This window comes from Stenella coeruleoalba (assembly GCF_951394435.1).
Source record: "Stenella coeruleoalba genome assembly, chromosome: 7".
NCBI classification, from domain to species: Eukaryota; Metazoa; Chordata; class Mammalia; order Artiodactyla; family Delphinidae; genus Stenella; species Stenella coeruleoalba.
In genome coordinates, this window is record NC_137153.1 from 100,325,824 (window position 1) to 100,346,222 (window position 20,399).

The 20,399-nt window shown below is 37.4% G+C and overlaps 1 protein-coding gene across 6 annotated transcripts in view; it reads left to right on the plus strand.

Moving 5' to 3' along the window:
* MUSK (muscle associated receptor tyrosine kinase) overlaps positions 1 to 20,399 on the plus strand; it is a gene marked incomplete at both ends in the record, with an annotated part of 91,942 nt that overhangs the window by 18,794 nt on the left and 52,749 nt on the right. For all 6 annotated transcript variants that reach the window (XM_079927476.1, XM_079927472.1, XM_079927473.1 and 3 more), the window contains 3 exons: positions 4,240 to 4,391; positions 8,941 to 9,068; positions 10,401 to 10,542. In XM_079927476.1, the coding sequence (XP_079783602.1) occupies positions 4,240 to 4,391; positions 8,941 to 9,068; positions 10,401 to 10,542 (422 nt within the window). The remainder of the gene's footprint in view (positions 1 to 4,239; positions 4,392 to 8,940; positions 9,069 to 10,400; positions 10,543 to 20,399) is intronic.

The window sequence follows — 20,399 nt, forward strand, 5'->3', positions numbered from 1 at the left end:
CTATAATAAAATTGACTATTCCTAAACAATACAGGAAAACCTCATTTAATATACATCATGAATAACAGTGGTAATAAAGTACCTGTAACACTATTACAGTAGAAGTTATAAATAGTTTTATATTACAACATGATGTAATATATTACTGTTGCTTATATACTGGGATATTATTTATATTCTTCTCTACTTTGAAATTATAATAGGTGTTAGATAGCAGTCAGTATTCAAAAGTCAATATTCAAAGACTACTCTCCCCATCATCATCTTTTAACTTGTCCAAGAAGGAAGTTTGTTGCCTACATTGTCAAATAACTTTGAAAACTATTGCCCTATAATCCTCTCATGTGTTTATCTTCCAATATTGTAAGTAGATGAAGAAATGGACAACCAATGAGTTTTTTTCAAATCATGCAAAGAAAATCAACATTATAAGTCTGGTTCAGGAAACCATAAATATTCTAACTTGGCTTATAATACTATGAATAAAATTACTTTTAATAAATTTAAACCTTCCCTTTATTGTATGGCAAAAATATGTTACAAATAAATAAGAAATAAACGGAGCAACAGGTTCAGATAGTTGTTAGTCAAAGGATATGTGAAATAGGAAGAAATTACGTTTTGAAAATACAATTGAGTGCTTCTTGAGGAATAATGAATAACTTTACACAGGAGATACTTGACAAGCATTACCTCAGCCAGGTGATAAATGTCAGTGTCAATAGTGAGAAATTATATTGATAGTAGTACCCTTGTTATGATGTGATGAAATGGCACTCTACCTGTGGTCTTCCTCCCAAAAGCTATAAACCCAATTTAATCATGATAAAAGCATATGACAAATTCCAATAGAGGAGCATCCTACAAAATATTTGACCAATACTCTTCAAAACTGTCAAGTCATCCAAAGCAAGGAAAGTCATAGAAAATGTCAAAGCTAGAAGGAGCCTAAGGAAATGAGACAAATAAATTAAATGTAGTAGCCTGGAAGAGATTATGCAACAGAAGAAGACATTAGGTAAAAACAAAACAAATCTGAATAAACTATGACTTTAGTTAATAATGTATCAATGGTGATTCATTACCTGTAACAAATGTACCATACTTACCTAAGATGTGGGAAACTGGATGTAGGGGGTATATGTGAATTCTCTATACTACCTTTCCAATTTTTCTATAAATCTAAAACAGTTCTGAAAAATTTCTCTTTGACGTAAATCATAGCAATATGTTTTTGAATCTGTCTCCTAAGGCAAAAGAAATAAAAGCAAAAATAAACAAATAGGACCTAATTAAACTTGAAAGCTTTTGCACAGCAAGGGAAAACACCAACAAAACAAAAAGACAAGCTACAGAATGGGAGAAAATATTTGCGAATGATATGACCAGTAAGGGGTTAATATCCAAAATATATAAACAGCTCATACAACTCAGTATCAAAAAAAAAAAAACCAAACAACCCAATCAAAAAATGGGCAAAAGGCCTGAATAGACATCCTTCCAAAGAAGACATACAGATGGCCAACAGGCACACAAAAAGATGCTCAACATCACTAATTATTAGAAAAAACAACAATAAGATATCACCTCTCACCAGTCAGCTATCATAAGTCTACAAATAACAAATGTTGGAGAGGGTGTGCAGAAAATGAAACCCTTGTACAGTACTGATGGGAATGTAAGTGGTGTGGCCTCCATGTAAAACAGTATGGAGGCTCCTCAAAAGGCTAAAAATAAAGTATTATATGATCCAGCAATTCCACTCTGGGGTATATATCCAGAAAAAATGACAACACTAATTTGAAAAGATATATGCACCCCAAATTCATAGCAGTAGTATTTACAATAGCCAAGACATGGAAGCAACCCATGTGTCCGTAACAGATGAATGGGTAAAGAAGATGTGGTATATATTTAGAATGGAATCTTAGCCATAAAAAAGAATGAAATTCTGCCATTTGCAGCAACATGTATGGACTTCGAGAATATTATGCTTAGTGAAATAAGTCAGATGGGGAACAACGAATACTGTATGATACCACCTACATATGAAATCTAAAAAGTAATACAAACGAATGTATATGCAAAACAGAAACAGATTCACATAGAAAACAAACTAGTGGTTACCAAAGGGGAGAGGGATGGGGGAGAGGGATGGGGGAGAGGAATGGGGGAGGGGCAAATTAGGCATATGGGATCAAGAGATACATACTATTATGTAGAAAATAGATGAGCAACAAGGATATATTGTATAGCACAGGGAATCATAGCCATTATCTTGTAATAACCTTTAATGGAGTATAATCTAAAAATACTGAATCACTGTGCTATGTACACCTGAAACTAATATAATATTGTAAATCAAGTATACTTCAATAAAAAAGAACAATTTATATTTTGAAAATTATAAATACTTGTGTCCCTCACAATCTAAAAGCAATTTATGTACTTGAATTAAGCAGCAGTGATACCACAGATTATAAATCTTGGAAGTTTATATTTCACCGAGTGGCTGGACTCTTGGTCCACAAGCACATCTGTAAGATATTCCAATATTCATATTTTCCATGAAAACTTATACAAAGCAAAAACTACATGAGAGTGAATATCATGGCTATCCTCAGTTATTTGATGTGATTTAATGAACTACCCAGTGATTATATTATCCTTAGTCACATTAGACCAAAAATTACTCCATCCCTTTTTTCCTCTTTAAGATCAGTGTGTGATGGGAGCCACCCATTGAATTAGAAAAATCAAAATTCCATTCCCTTTACAGTTTTTGTTTTCATGTCGTGTTAGTTTTTCCCATTTCTACCGTAACAAATTACCGCACATTTCATGGCTTGAAACAACACAAATTTACTATCTCCCAGTTTCGGAGTTCGGAAGTCTGAAATAGGGCTCTTTGGGCGAAAATCCAGGTGTTGGCGGGGCTGCATGCTTTCTGGAGGCTCCAGAGGAAAGTCTGATTTCTTGCCTTCCCTAGCTTCTCGGAGCTGCCTGCACTTCTTGGCCCCTTCCTGCATTTTCAAAGCCAGCAGCTGTGTCACTCCATACTCTGCCTCCACCGTCACGGCTCATCCTCTGATCCTCCTGCTTCCCTCTTCCATCTTTTAAGGACACTAATGATTACATTGGGTCCCTCTGGATAATCCAGGATACTCTATTTTAAGATCCCTGACATCTGCAAAATCCCTTTTGCCCTGTAAGGTAACATATTCACAGGTTCTGGGGATTCAGACATGGATCTTTGCTGGGGGTGGGGTGCTTTACTCTGCCTAATATACGGATTTAGCGTAAAGGATATTTGGTCATAAAACTCACTTTTAGGTTGACGCTTCCTCTCAGATTTCTTTCTTTTGTCCTAATTTCCTTCTCAACATTCACACTGCATGTCATTTAGTGAGATAATATATGTAAAACCTGTATTTCTACAGTTTGGACCTTTTTTGCTTCCTTATGTGTCCCAAGGAACTAGCACTGTACCTGGCACTTGTTAGGCACTCAACAAACATTTGATTAATGAATGAACAAATAGTTAAGTGGTAGTTACTTCTATAAATATTTAACTCTTTCTTTTTTTTCCATTTTTAAAAATTGAGGTATAGTTGATTTACAATGTATTAGTTTCAGGTGTACAGCAAAGAGATTCGGTTCATACATACATACACACACACACACACACATACACACACATGCTCTTTTTCAGATTCTTTTCCCTTATAGGTTATTACAAGATATTGAATATATTTCCCTGTGCTATACAGCAGGTCCTTGCTGTTTATCTGTTTTATATACAGTAGTGAGTATCTGTTTATCCCTTTCTGCTAGTTGCACTTATGTGTGTGTGTGTGTGTGTGTGTGTGTGTGTGTGTGTGTTTTCATTATCTAGCTGCTACTTCCCAGTAAATATGGGGCAGAACTCATATCTTGGGTAATGATATATACTTTCCTAAATAAATAACTTTATGTTTGGTCTCATCAACAGACATCACCTTCTGAAGTTATTTTTGAAGGACTCAACACTGCTCTGATTATTGGAGCCTAGGAAAGATTAGAATATAATGTTAGCTTTCAATTCCCAAATACGCTTATTCTGTTATTCAGAACTCAATCGAATTTCCTCTTACCTTTAGTCTACTTCCTCCATTGGTAAGCCATCTGTGTGATCATTTAATCATAGCCAAAACATCACAGATGGGGCCCTAACCTGCCATAATCCTCTGCGACCCACAGGCTCTTTGACACCCGGTACAGCATTCGGGAGAACGGTCAGCTCTTCACCATCCTGAGCGTGGAAGACAGCGATGACGGCATTTACTGCTGCATAGCCAACAATGGCGTGGGAGGAGCTGCCGAGAGCTGTGGAGCTCTGCAAGTGAAGATGAGTGAGTAGGAAAGAGAATCATCCATTGATTTCAAAGCTGACTTGGTACATTTTGAAGCAGGCAGTAAATAGAGCCTCCCGCATACCTGTATGTTCAGGCAGCCAGACAAGTTCAAGTTCAAATCACAACCTTGAGACAGTCCCACACCTCTTATTCCTGCCATCAACCACCATCCTACAGGCAAGCCTCATTGTTCTCTACCGTCTCCCATTTTCATGCCTTTATATGTCTCTTTATTTGCGCCACCCTGACATCTTTCACCAGGAGCTTCCCTTTAGAATCTCTACCCCATACCTTCAAAGCAGTTTCATGACAACCAAACACCCTTTTAATCTAAAACCTCTTTGCAGACACTTCTCCTACCCTTTTGCCTTGTTTCAAACTTGATTTTCTTGAGCGACTTTTCAAACTTGAGTGACTTTTCTGCTTAAAGGGAGGCTATTTCTTCCCCACTTCATGTCAACAAGGCTAGCATGTACTGATGTTTCATGGTGGCTTTTAAGCCATTGTATTTTGTATTCCTGTGCAAAACCTTTCCTCTCATGAGGGCTTTTGCCATTTTGACATTCTCTCTAACTCTATTCATCAAGTCAGCTACTCACTTCTAGGTCCTCTCCCATATTTCTCAAAGATTTTGATTCCAGATTTATTAAATTTCTATCCATTCCTACTCCTGCCATTATCCTAAGCGATTTCAACAGCCATGATTCAGAGCCACTGTCCACTTCATCCTATAGCTCCTTGACCTTCACAAGTCCAGTGATGTTTGCCTTAACTCTTTATCAGTCTACCCAATCTATGACCTTGTCACCCCCAGGAAATGGACTGTATTTCAAATCTTAAACCCCAGTAGGTCACATCCTGAACATGGACATTTCTATTTCCAGCTCTGTCCGATGAGGAAACTAGTTTCCCACACTCATGATTTGCCTCCAAACTGAAGGCACAAACTCCATCTGTCTCCTTCTCAGCTAAGAACAGAGTCTAGCTCTCTCACACCCTTCCTCCCATTCCATACGATCACAATCATGGTCATGTTCTCCTGCCCTTAACTCCATTGGGGGGGTCTCTGTTACATCGACCCCCAATGGGCACTTATTCAATTCTCTCTTCACTTTGTTCTCTGTCCTACCTAGTGTGGCATCATCTCGCAGCCCTTACCAGCATCCTCAAATCTCATGACACCCTGTGCTATAGCACCTGCTGCTTGCAAACTCTCAACCTTGTAATGAAGTAACCTTTATTTTCTCCTCTCTGATGTCACAGTACTGATGAGAAAAATCACAGAAACATGCATATTGGCACCATACAAAGCACGGTGGAATCCAGTTCCACCCGGAACGTTTATTATGAGGTTTTGTTGTTGACTTTATCACTATTTCTTACATCTTTTATCTTTCGGTTTTATTGTTATTGTTTTGCTGGAGGAAGTGGTTTGCTGCTTCTTTTCAGTGTGAGCACGTGAGATGCATTTTCTGAATGTTTGTGTGGCTGAAAGTCTTTATTTTGCACTCCAGTTGTTTCACCTCATATTTCCTACATATCTATCTTGATATTCTACTTTCTAGGAGATTTATTTGGCTTTTCCTTCTATATCATGGATTTGGTCTTCAGTATGACCATTCTGCTATTCTGACCTTACATTCTGTACTTTGATCTTAAAAACCCGTATTTTTAATTTCTAGGTATTATTTTTTCCCTGACTGCTCCTTTTCTTCATAGCCAACTCTATGTGTATGATGCAACATTCACTCATCTAAGGATACTATTAATGCACTTTTTTAAAGCATTTTCTTCTTTCACCTGCTTTATTGCTGTTTTCTTCAGGCTAAGTTTTGATTTTATTTTGATTCTCTTTCTTCATGTTCATGGTTGTTCTCACATGTCTGTTAATCTTTTATGTTTGGTCACACCTATAAATGCTGTCCGAGATTAACTATAATAGGTATATAGTGGGGCTAGTGGGACATCGTGGGGAAGCTGATCTGGGGGTTCTGAGGGTAAAGAGGTTGGGATGTACCCACAAGCAGGCTTTCTTTCAGCATGTGGGGCAGTAAGAACACCAAGTAAGGAAGTTGGGATGTTCTCTTTTGCTGAAGAATGAAGGTGTGATTCCTAAGAGTACATTTAAGTACTTCACTACTTTGTGGTACTACTTTTCCTTTGAATACTGCTTATATTTTTCTGACACTAAATGTTCTTGATTTTGGTTCTATCCTAAATCCTCTTTTTTTCTTCTCTCCTCTTCTTTTCTCCACTCTCTCCTTAGGAAAGCTCACACTTCAGGTGGCTATCCACTGGTGTGGCCGTCCCAACTGTTAAAATTTTGGAATGCTTCCACACTGCTTGCTAAAGAGCTGTTTCCTGAGACCCTCGAGGTCCCCACCCCCATGGCTACTCCAACTACCCTCAGACCTCCTTCGGGAGTTCCCTCCCCCAGATTCCTTATGGTCCAACAACTAAGGGTTCAGTCTTGGCATAGCAGGACACTTCCAGCATCCCACTTCAGCAAGATGACCAGTTCTGATTAGTCAGTGCTCATGGCTCCCCTGAATCATGCTCCCTTAGGGTGGGGAATCCATGACTCCACATCAATACTCAGTTCATTCCTAGTTTTCTTAATGTTCAATTGCCCGCAAAGGTTCTCCTGAGCTCTCACCAACAGATGACAAAGACATCTATTTCATTGAGAAGACAGGAGTTATTTGCTTTAAGCAAAGGTTTTCTGCCTAAGACATTATCTGCGACTCAGGTTTGCCATAGGGATCAGTTCAGGGAGCCCAATGGAAGGAATGAATAATACTCTCTTTGACTATATCACAGGTGTATCAACTCCTAAGCTAAGCTTTTGCCAATAGCTGTATGACAACTCAACTCACAATTGAGGCGCCTGGTCATTGTCTAAGCATAGGTATTCACTGTCATTGATGAGAATGAGCATCGTATGCTTTAGATCGCAGACAAAGTGACAACGTTGATATTTTTCTATAACATGTTTAAAGCCTATCTTGTATCTTTGCCACACTGCAGGGTCATACCACCTCTAAATGGCAATAAATAGCTAGATTAAAAATCAATAGACAGGGCTTCCCTGGTGGCGCAGTGGTTGAGAGTCCGCCTGCCGATGCGGGGGACTCGGGTTCGTGCCCCGGTCCGGGAAGATCCCACATGCCGTGGAGCGGCTGGGCCCGTGAGCCATGGCCGCTGGGCCTGCGCGTCCGGAGCCTGTGCTCCGCAATGGGAGAGGCCGCAGCGGTGAGAGGCCCGCGTACCAAAAAAAAAAAAAAAAAAAAAAAAAAAAAAAAATCAATAGACCATGCAGTCTTTGCAAATATCACTTATAACCACCACCAAACCATGTCCCTCCAACACACACACACACATACACACACACACTTGAAGTAGAAGGGCAAAAATCCTTATTTCCTGCTCTTCTACGTCAAAGTAACAAATTGATTATGGCACATGACCTGAAAAAAATAAAATGCATCTATTTCTCAGTAGTCTCTCCTGCAAAGACAGTCTTCTGCTTTGTAACTGTAACATAAGATTCCTTAGGAAATAAATGTAGTTTTCATTATTTTATGAGTGTTTCAAATAGTAAAATCACTGGCATCCTGAACTTGTCAGTACTTCTGTGCAATAGATTTAATAACGTCTTCCTCTGAAAGCTCAATGTTGGAGAATAAAAATTAACTGACATAAACTATTTCTTCTGAAAAAATTAATTTAGGAGTGTTTCACAGAACAGTATACACAAGTTGGCTTTGCAGAGTAGAGTTACTCTGAATTGTATTACAGAATTTCTCTGATTACAAGTATAGTAACATTTGATTTATTTTCTAGAGGATAAATGTATCTAATTTTTAATCATCAAACGTAATAGTCAAATTAAGATGGAAACCAAAGGGAAAGTAGACATAACTCAGAATTATACAAATAAAACTTATATCAAAACTTTACTTTCATATGTTTTCATGTCTGTTGCTATGAATTACGTGATGTTGAATTGTTATCAGTTTATTTTTATTTATTTTTTTATTTTTTTTGCGGTACGCGGGCCTCTCACCGTTGTGGCCTCTCCCGCTGCGGAGCAGAGGCTCCGGACACGCAGGCTCAGCGGCCATGGCTCACGGGCCCAGCCGCTCCGCGGCATGTGGGATTCTCCTGGACCGGGGCACGAACCCGTGTCCCCTGCATCGGCAGGCAGACTCTCAACCACTGCGCCACCAGGGAAGCCCCTATCAGTTTATTTTAATCAACTTTTTATTAACTATTTTAAAAGTGCAGAATACTATGATAATTATAAACTCCTAATATGTTTTATGAACTGATTTTTCAAATAAGATAAAACAGAGATAACCTAAATTTTCAAAAATGATTTCTGTTTGATAGCCACTAAAAACATGTCTTAGCATTTGGTGAATTCTGTATTATAATAAGCCTAAGAATATTTTTAATGTATATTTATAATTAAACATAAACTTAGAAACTCTAAGTTTAATAAAGCCATATTGCTTTTTAATTTTTAACCTTCATTTCCCTTTAGAACCTAAAATAACTCGTCCTCCCATAAACATAAAAATAATAGAAGGATTAAAGGCAGTTCTACCATGTACTACAATGGGCAATCCCAAACCATCAGTGTCGTGGATCAAGGGGGACAGTGCTCTCAGGGTAAGTGATTGTTATGTTAAAACACGTATATACAACACATTGTCAAATACAACAATCCTTTGCAAGCTCAGTCGCACACTTATAAACTTAGTATAAACTTTTTTCCATGTACAACATTTAACCAAACTTTAATATTTCTGTTCCCATATATGCAAATTGTAAGGCATTCCAGTTGGGGCTCAGTAGGGGAAAAAAGAGATAGGAACCAGTAGTGTTAAGGATGATAAAGGAGGCAAAGCAGAGCAAAGCTACAGTCTTTTTTGTTGGTTGGTATTTGAATCATTTATTTTTCAACATTGAATCTTTGAGACTCATGAGATTTAAAAAATGGAACTAAGCTCCAAGCTTTAGACCTGACAAATCGTCTCTGGGAGGAGAGAGAGAAATAAGGTTCGGAAGAAAAGGAATGAGAACATTCTGGAGTGAAGTTAGAGCATCAAGACTGGTGAACAAACCACCTTGACAACAACCTCAATCACATACAGTAGTCAAACTTGAAATGCAGTATTCACACGCTTATTTTGTACTGCTTTGTATCTTATACCTACATTTATTGATAAATTACTATACTGCATCACCATCGTCTCTTTCCATCCTTGTATAACCTACCAACTGTGAACTCAGTGAGGTCAAAGACATTATGTTTTTCATATTACTGTACTCAGAGTGTTCCATGGGGAATACATAGGTGTTGATATATGTCAATTAATTGAAATAAAACATAATATCAATTAGCTTTGTTTTATTTAAAATAAAACAAATAATTTTCATTTTTTATGGTAATTTATATAATTCTCTGGCTTTCCTTTTGTTATATTTTCTACAATAAAAGCAGGGGGTGGCTCTATATGAATTTAGAGTCCCCAGAGAGAAGATAGATGTAACATTTTAACTATAAAGACCAATTTTTGTATTATCTGTAGAATTTTCGAACTTTTCAAAGGACATATATTCTCCTAAGGATACCATATAGGCAGTAAGCATGGCTGTTAAAAGCAATGCTTTTAATCAAACAGACCTGGATGTGACATTTTTAGATATCAAAGAAACTCCTAAAATAAGGCTTGTTGATGTAGGACATCCAATAAGCCTTGGGGTCCTCATATAATGAAAGAAAATAAAAATAACTATATCTTATGGCATTGTTATTAAAATTAATTTTGGTAATCTTATACTATCTCATTTATTATTGTACGTTACCCATAATAAATGCCAAATAAATGTTAAAATAATATTTTTGATAAGAATGATAGTGATGACTAGATGAAATATAGCAAATGTGTCCTTGACAGACCTATGGCCATTTTTAATTCATGTTCCTGTCCCTGGCAGGAAAACTCCCGCACTGCGGTCCTTGAATCCGGGAGTTTAAGGATTCATAATGTGCAAAAGGAAGATGCAGGACATTATCGATGTGTGGCAAAAAACAGCCTCGGGACGGCATATTCCAAGTTGGCAAAGCTGGAAGTTGAGGGTAAGGAGCTGCGTTCCTTCCCATTACAGTGCTAGCTGAGGGCCTCACGCTCTACTGTGAATCATTTCAGCTTGCAAAACAGAGAGGCAGTAGGTAGTTCATTTCCCTCATTTATTCCAGATATTAGACCGTTAGGTCAACACTCAAAAATTTGAAACGAGAAAAAAATCGTTCCTTTGTATAACAGGTCATATTCCATCTATAGCCCATCAATTAACCAAAACCGACTAAAGTCACTATAATACTAAAACAATAGGATATCATTTTAGAACGTCTTCTTGGCTTGGACAATTCTCCCTTGTTTATAAATTTGAAGATATTCATTTTATCTTTTTTCAGCATAAAAGACGTGTCTTAAAAATGTATCAAAAAGAAAAGAAAAAAAGTAACTTCTTTCCAATTGTATTGTCACAAAGGGTTGAGAAAAATATAATACTGGCTCAAAATGTATAACCCCAAACGGTCCTACTTCTATGAGTTACATTGTCAAAATATTTTCCGTTTTTTAAAGTGTTCCTTTAAGTCAATTAATCCAACAACTGGTTGTGAAATATCTTCACTGAGAAATCAGAATCCAGGTCGAGCTAGGGATTCTATCCATTTGGTCCTCAGCTCCTTCTTGACCTAAAATTATAACATATTTTGCTTAAAAATAGAAACTACCAGCATGCCTATACGAGGTGAGTAAACTGAGTACAAAACTCTTCCCAGCTCCTCCTGTTACAGGCCTTAGAATTAACCTCTCTGGCTCTCAGTTTTCTTATCTGCAAAGTGGGGTTTGTTGTGGGTATTCAATGAGATAAATTACTGGTAGTATTTAGCAGAGTGTCTGACGCTTTGTAAAACTCAGTAAATGTTGACTATAGGAGTTATCACTTCCTTTTCTGTTATCTGATTGATAAAGTGATTATCACACACTGGCACAAATTATAGTTCAGCTGGGGAAGACTTCACAGCTTCCCCATAGCTTACTTTGATGTCACCCTTCTCTTAGGCCAAAATCGAGCCTTTCCTACATTTCTTCCTTCTCAATCATACAGTTTTCTATTAGCTTCTTTAAGATTATCTTTATTTCCTAGCTAGACCTTCTTCTCACAGCTTTAATGATCTCATTTCAATTAACTGTTCATGGAAAGGAATGAGGTTGGAGGGAATAGTGGTTGTCAGATGTAAAAAGAATATATTTTTCGCACAGCTGCTAGAATTTAATATCTTTTAAATTATCAGTGCTATTTAAAGCTCAGAATGCAACAACCAGCTCATGTAACTTATGGAGTGAAAATTAAATAAACATACAAACACACTCAGTCCCACTTTCAGACACAGTGAATGTCTGCCTAGATCCAGTGTTTCCTTGAACTATATGTGGAGGGATACAGAACCAATGTTATCCATTTGTGTACAATATCATAAATATTTCCCTCTTCAAGGTATAAAATATGAGCCCACTGAATTATAACATCAAATACTGATTGTTTAGGTTACTGTCTTCAAAGATATTGAAACCATTTGGTTTAGCTTTGGCCTAGAGAAAATTATCACAGATCTCATTAGTTGGAGTTCAATTACACAGTTTGGTCTTGCCTTGCCTAGTTTTGTATCATGCCTATCAGTAAAACTGAACACTCTCCTTTCTTCCAAACACTGAAACGATCATGTTCATTGTGTTAGTAATTAATATATGCTAGAGATTTTATTAAACTTGCTAGTACTGAGAGCTCATAATATCATTTAAAGTTACTCTACCAGTAGGTTAAGATGCTCATTTTAGCACACATGTCTATTTCTACTCCATTTTAATCCTTATTAGTCAATAGACATGAAAATATGTGACATGCTTAGCACAACTGCTGGTATATATTATGCATTTAGTAAATGGTATCAACTATAATTATTACTATTAGAAGATAAATTTTGCAGAAAATCTGCTTTGGCTATTGAAGCTCTGAAAAATTGGCTTCCACCTAAAAAAATAGTGGAGGCATGTCCACAAGATATAATGCAAACATGACCTATTTTAAAGGAAGGGCCAATTCAACCAACAACTCAGAGCAGGTTAAAAAGCAACTAAGAAGTCACTGGAAGAATCCCAACGTGCCTTCAAATGCCTGCTGTCTTGGCAATGGTGAGGGCTAAAGATGAAGCTGGCCATGGTCAGTTAGGACAGATGAGCATTTGCTATGTATTATATCGGTAACTCTGCAAATTAGTTTGAGCATATCAGAATGAGAGCCCTGTAAGTGCTAGTTGATGTGGGGCTACCTTGAGGGCAAATAGATATGTCAGGGAAAGATATGGTTTGTCTGCCATTGTGAGCTTCTAATGAGGTTAAGCATGCCAGGTTATGGATTTAGTACAGTGTGTTTGCTAAATCCTAGCAGCCATAACAAACATGAAAGAAACACCCTTGGACACAGAAGTAAAGCTAGCTCCCTTTCTAGATTGCCATCCTCAGGCCGCCGGGTCTCTGGAATGGCAATGTAAAGATATTCTACCCTGACGCCTTGCCTTAAAAGATTCAAACAGTGGCATGCAAAATTACTGATGGGACCGTCTAATTCAATCATGACCAAACATGGATGTTTTTCGAAAAGGACGAGCAATGGGATGGCTAACATTTTAAAATCCTAAATGCTTTACATGTATTATTTTATTTTAATTTTCACGAACAGTCACTGAGGAACGGCCTATAATTGTACCATTTTAGGAAACCGAGGAACACAGAGGATAACTAATCCACTCAAGGCTGCACAGATGGAGGCACCTAAGAAATGGGGTAACACTGAATACTGTCTGTTCTATTAAAAAATGAGAGAATCATGTGTGACATTGTCAAGAGTGATGTCAGAATGGGGATGGGGAAGAAGCCAGAATTCTGTGAATGAAGGAGAACAGGAACTGAAAAAAAGAGAGACAGTGTATGCTGACAATTTTTTTCAATAAATTTGGCAGAGAAAAGGGATGAGTCAAAAAAGTTAGCAGTAGTTGGAGGCATCTTTGGCACATAGGAAGCGTGGTTTTGCATGATTTCTCTTTTTAAAAGATTGAAATGTTTAAGAAAAAACATGGACAGTGTTAAAATATTAACGAGAAGGAACCCAGAGAGAAGGAAAATTTGAATATACAGAAGAGAGGTGGAATGTTCAAGGGACTGTGGTGCTTGGGAAGGCAAAACAGATGTATTCAGCAATAAACTTTATATAGGGGGTGACCGCATGTCCCAGTTTGCCCAGGACAGTTCTGGTTTACACCTGTTGTCCTGGAATAATTATTAATAGAGTCCTTCTTTTACTTTCAAAAATATCTCAGCTTCAGTGGTCAATTATATGATTACTCAGACAGGAAGAAGAAACTTCCTTCCTCATAATAGGAAGAAGGAGAAAAGAGGTGTATGCCAGTGTAAATGAGTTCATAAGTTGGGCAGATGGAATTTGAGAAAGCTCTGTTCTGATGGGCTCTATTTCCTCTCGGAAGTAGGAAGTAAGGTTATCTTCTGAAAATACTTCTGTAAAGGGGGGCAGCGGGATGAGGAGAGTGGAAAGGTTTTAAAATAGCTGTGGGGAATGGGGGAGATGACTCACAGGGAAACTAGGCTTGCTGGGGAACATTCAGATTTTAGCAGAGAACAGGACTATGAATACAGAGTGGCATCAATTTGCTTCATTGCAGGTTTTCCTGCAGGGTTGCTCAGCAGTACAGGTGTAAGTTGGAATAAGTAGAAAGCCAAATCCAAAGGCCAGATATAAGCATTGGAGTTTTGCCAGGAAAAAAAAGAGGGCAAAGGATTTGTGAATATTGGAAGAGAATGCTTAAAATGATGACTCATGGAATCTTTAGGTACTAAATACACAAACCCGGGATTACACACTTAGAACTCCAGCAACACGGCCAACAAGATAATATGAAAATCTTCCCACTACAAACAGCCAGAAATGCTGGGTTAGTTGTACAACTCATACGGAAAAAATGGAAATATTCAGAAGTCAGGAATGAATAGGAATTGGAAAAGCAGAGCGGTGAGATCATGAGCTGGTTGGGCACTGTCCTCCATGTAATGAGACAAGTGCCCACTTCTATAATGTAGAAGATTGGTTTTAAGGCTCTTAAAGGGAAAAAGTCAAGGTCTTGGGTCCCTGTGAAGTGGAAGTTAGCGCTGATACCCTTGTATAAAGCTGAGAACCACTGAAGTGAAAAGATAGGCCAGAAAAATGCTACCCGTTGGCATAGAAACACAGAGGCTTGTCTTTCTCTTCATAAGAATAGCCAATATTCATTCTTCATATGAATGAATAGCCAACACTCAGGACAGTATCTCAATTAGATTTGCTTTTGAATTCATGCTGCCAGCCGGCCAGTCTGGGAATCCCCAGTTGGAGAAATTAACATAAAAGTTAGTCCCAGGTCTTCCAAAAAAGAAATAGAGATGGCCAACAGGCACATGAAAAGATGCTCAATATTGCTAATTAATAGAGAAATGCAAATCAAAACCAAAATGAGGTATCACTTCATACTGGTCAGAATGTATATTATCAGAAAGTCTACAAATAATAAATTAGAGAGAGTGTGGAGAAAAGGGAGCCCTCCTACACTGTTGGTGGGAATGTAAATTGATACAGCCACTATGGAAGACAGTATGAAGGTTCCTTAAAAAACTAAAAATAGAGCTACCATATGATCCAGCAATCCCATTCCTGGGCATATATCCAGAAAAAATGAAAACTCGAATTCAAAAAGATGCATGCACCCCAATGCAGCACTATTTACAATAGCCAAGACATGGAAACAACCCAAGTGCCCACAAACAAATGACTGGCTTAAGAAGATGTGGTATATATAGAACGGAACATTACCTGGCTATAAAAAAAGTGAAATATTGTCATTTGCAGCAACATGCATGGGCCTAGATGATATTATACTTAGTGAAGTAAATCATTCAAAGAAAGACAAATATGTGCAAAGACATATGTGGAATCTAAAAAATAATACAAATCAATCTACATACACAACAGAAACAGATTCGCAGACACAGAAAACAAACTTATGGTTACCAAAAAGGAGAGGGAGAGAGAGAGGGACAAATTAGGAATATGGGATTAACAGATACAAAAAAATACATAAAATAGATAAGGAACAAGGATTCACTGTATAGCACAGGGAATTATATTCAATATCTTGTAATAACCTGTAATGAAATATAATCTGAAAAAAACCTGAATCACTTTGCTGTACACCTGAAACTAATACAATATTGTAAATAAACCATACTTTAAAAGAAAAATTTTAAAAATTAGTCCCTGGTCAAAAATTTAACAACAAAAACGCTGAAAAAAGAAACACCTTACACAGGTTACATAGGGTTTTCATAGGTAAAGCCACACTGAGGATGAGTTCACAATACAAAATTATTGCATCCACAGGAAACAACCCGCCTTGAGTGAGAATTAGCTGACACAATATACAAAGTGATTTAAACCCCAGGAAATTCGATTAACAACACAATATAATAGATACTCTAAAATAAATATGTTTAAACTAAAGACACAAAAGGAGGAACAACAAAAAAGTAAGATACATTAGGAAGAAGAAAAACAGTTCCGATAAAGAATTAAATATAATTTTAACAAATGAAAAAGATAATGGTTAAAATTAAAATTCAGTGGTTGAGTAATGGCATATTAGAGATAAAGAGATAATTCACACATTAGAAGTCAGCTCTTCAGAATTAAGAATTCAGTGCAGAGAGACGGGAAAGATGAAATTGAATTTAAGAAATAATTAAGGATAAAAAAAGAAATAATTAAGGATATAAATTATAGAAAGAGAGAATAGAGAAATATAAGAGAAGCTATACTCAAAAGCATGATGCCTGAGAACTTGCCAAAATTGATGAAAACTTAAATCATCAAGTACAAGATGTACACCAAGTCCCAATAGTAAAAATAAAGAGCAGATACAGAAATATTTGCACACCCAGACACATTATAATGAACCAAACACATAATGAACCGAAGACAAAAAGGTGATGTTAATTATTAAAGAAAAGACAGATTGCTTACAAAGAACATCAATTAGAATAACAACAATTGACAGGGTGTGGGAAACCAGCACTTGCAATTATTCTTATAATTTGGTGTAGCCTAGTAGATATGTTTTTTGTTTTTAATAACCATCAAACTTTAAAATGTGTACAGATTTGTCTCAATAATTTAACTTCTAAAAATTTATCTAAGGGAATTCTTTACAGAAGTATATACTCAAGATTATCACAAAGTTGTTTATAAGAATAAAGTTTTTTAAATAAATTAAATTTGCATCAATAGGAGACTGACATAATATGTGATGAAATTCCGTGTGACCATTAAAAAGGATGAGATCGATCTATATGTATTAATTTCTAAGACTTTCCACCATATACGTGACTTGCGTCTGTTTCCTGTCTCTGAATCTCATTTTCCTCATCTCTAAAACAGGGGTAAAAATAGGACCTGCCTCTTAGGTTTCTGCAATGATTACATGAATTAATAGTGGCACACAGTAAGCACGATATATTTGCTGTTTCTATTAGTAGTAATTTAACTAATACTTACATAGTGCTTACCATGTGCAAGGCAATATCCTATTTCTTTAGAAATATTAACCCATTAGAAATATTAATGTGTTCATAAGTGAAAAAGTAAGTTAAAGAACAGTATGTTATATATTATACACTGGAGTATAAATGCCGAATTGTTGATAATCATCATCTCTGCATATAGAATTACATGGGGGGGGTTGGTAACCTTCTATCATATACTTTATATAGCTTTATACTTTCTGAACTTTTATAAAGAGACCTTTATAATGAGGAAAAATTAATGCTTGTATTTATGCTTTGGAAAAAATGACTTCTTCCAAATATTATACTATTTTAATCAAGTGACATCAACCTTTCTGTTCATTGGTTTTACATATTATTTTTGTAGCTCTGTTGCTCCGTTCTGCTCTAGAACAAACTCAGGGATGGGAAAAGTTTTGTCAAAGGCAATCGATCCCTACGTTGATTAGATATTCACAACTCTTGCCTATTGGCTGAAGAACGTCTGCGGTGGGATCATGATAAACAGAACACGGAAGCTGCCATTTCCTTAGGGAGGGAATTAACCCGTAAAGACAGTAAGTTGAGGAAGTAAGGGAGTGGGAAGTGAAAAGGTTCAGAGAGTGGCAGCTACTGGTGAATTCTCTCCTCGTTTGACTCTTCTTTCTTGATTATGGGCAGAAACCTGGAATTTATGATTCTGTAGTAGCCTGGAGGATCCAAAGTAAAATTCCATACGGGTTCTGATTTCTCAATGAATATTTTCTACACTTGGTTAGGTGTTATTGACTCATAAAGTAAATTAACAGAAAGTTCACATAGAAAAGTGAAGCACTCCTGGGTGAGAACTATATAGCTATACTGATTTGCCATTGGCAGGGAAGTCTCTGGTTGCCCAAATTCCATAGTCACCTGGGATGCAGAAAAGAGCTATCAGTCTCACAACGATGGAGGCTCTCCCTCTGGAAATGTTAACCCCCCTCTCGGGTACCTCTGCGACAGTGGGCTTTAGGATAGCCCTCATGGCAGGATAAATGAGGGCCAGAGAAATCTGTACGTCATATTGCATAGAAAATTTCATTTTCTAAATGTTCATTTTTAAATATTTTACCATATTTGGAGTGAATCTCACAGTCATTGGTTTCTTACAACAAGCATTGGCTAACTTTTTGTTTCTTTATTATGCGTTTTAATATATCTGAAATTGAGGTTTGTCTTACCCAGCTTAATGGCAATCATACCTTGTTTGTGGCTTCTGCCCCCTAGCTAAGATGGTTCCTTAGCTGTCTCCAGATATGAGAATGAATATACAGCTATAAAACAAAGATAAATCAATCATATTGGCTCAGAAAGATTTCCTTATATTTAACTAGAAATGTTCCTTCTGTTTGAGATCATTTCTTTTAATTAGTTCCTCACAGAGGTAAAAACATCATTTTCAGCAGCATAATTCTATGTAGTCTCCCCTCCCCCCGCCGGCCCTGAACAATGATACTTGCTGCATTAGTTTTGGTTGAAAAGAGACAAAGTGACTTCTCAGGGACCTATGGAAGGAATTCTCTTCTAAGTCAAGGGACAGCGTTGTCTCTTTCTCCAATCTACTTCATGTTCTACCTTAGGCATGTGTGCATCCAAAGAATGATCCCTACTGTTTCTCTTATGTGTCTTTAATTGAAAAAGTTTTCTCCTGAGTGCTCCGAAGTACTCAGTACTCCAGAGTACTCAGTGGCAGGGCGATACCACCATGGAGTGTGATGATCTGAGTGGTAGAGCTGAAGTTTTCAAGGAGAGGCTGCCGTCAGGGGAGGCTTCGAATGACCTCTGAAGTACCAGATTCTTATTTTACTTTTCCAATTTTGACGAGAGGGATATTCTCCCTTAAAAAGTGTTTCATAAACACTACACCACAGAAATTAAACACTTCTAATACGATAATGTAATGATTCTTTTTATAGCCAGAAAGAACATGGTTCTGAGTTTTTTAATCATTGGAAAGGATCCATTAAAAAAAAAACTACAAATATCTAATTTTCTTATATTTCTCTTCTATTCTTACATATTTCCGTTAAACTTCCCTTATCTCCTTTGCCTTAATTATTAATGAAATGATTTATTTATTTGGAGCTGAGGGCGGATCTTATGCATTCTGTGAATATCACATTCAGACGAATCCTGCTTTGTGTATAGAAACTGGTGGAGTGTAGAATACTTGAGACCCAAATTAAAACAGATGGATGTTGGAATGGATCGGGCTCCCTGCTAATTGCATTTTCTATTATTGCCTTGTTTCCTCTTGGAGCTTTAAGCCATTAAGGAAAAGGTTAGGCAGAAGGGAGGCTAGAACCAAGGGTTCTCAGTCAGTGATCACCAGTGGAAAGAGGCGGCTCGGCATAGTATAAAGTTGCAAATGAGAGCCCTAGAAGCAGATCAAGAAGAGAACAGAACCCTTCTACACAGAGGGCTATAGAGGGTTACATAGAGGCTCCTCTAACGTTTAAACAACTCCTTATTTGCAGGGGGCCTCAAAAAGAGACCCATGTCTCCACACTTGGGAGAGGCATTTTGGGGAGTGAGGAGGAGGGAAGGTGAGCCGTTTGGCAAACTTGATCGGCTCCAGGGCAAGAGTTTCCCAACACTGAACAGGGCACTTTATTGCTGTCAGCCCCTTTCTCTGCAATCTGAAAAGCTTCACCATGTATCCTTAGGGATGACCTGGTCTATTGGAGGCTTTTGTTGTTGTTGTTGAAGACTTTTGGCAAACATACGCAGTATATAAGATAAGTAGAACTCTAAAAGACCCAAACAGATACACACATAGGATGTCCCAGAGGCAAATGGCAAGAGATCTAACTCTAAGAGATCGGGACTGTTTTCAAAAATGTTAGACTTCTGGCTGTCTTCTTTCCTAGAGATCAGACTTCCTTACTGCATCTAGAAATGTTTACATACATTTGATTTGCTTTTTCCTTTGTTTATGCTGCAGCTCTTAATATGACAAATGCCACAGAGAGAGGTATTTAAACCCCCAACGTGTGCTGTGCTCTCAGTGATTGCAGTCTTAATAAAATTTGCAGTGGCCCTGTTCCCGGCATCAATTCTACCTGCCTGATGCCACTAACAGCTTTGATTTGCTGTCATGAGTACACTGTGCATTTAAAAACCAAAGAAAAGAAACAGGCATAAACCTTCGATAACCCGGGGGGCTATCATGGGGAAAATTAAATCTGCATGATTAATAGGGTGCATGCTCTAAAAGAAGGGTTTGACCCATTGATTTCAACTT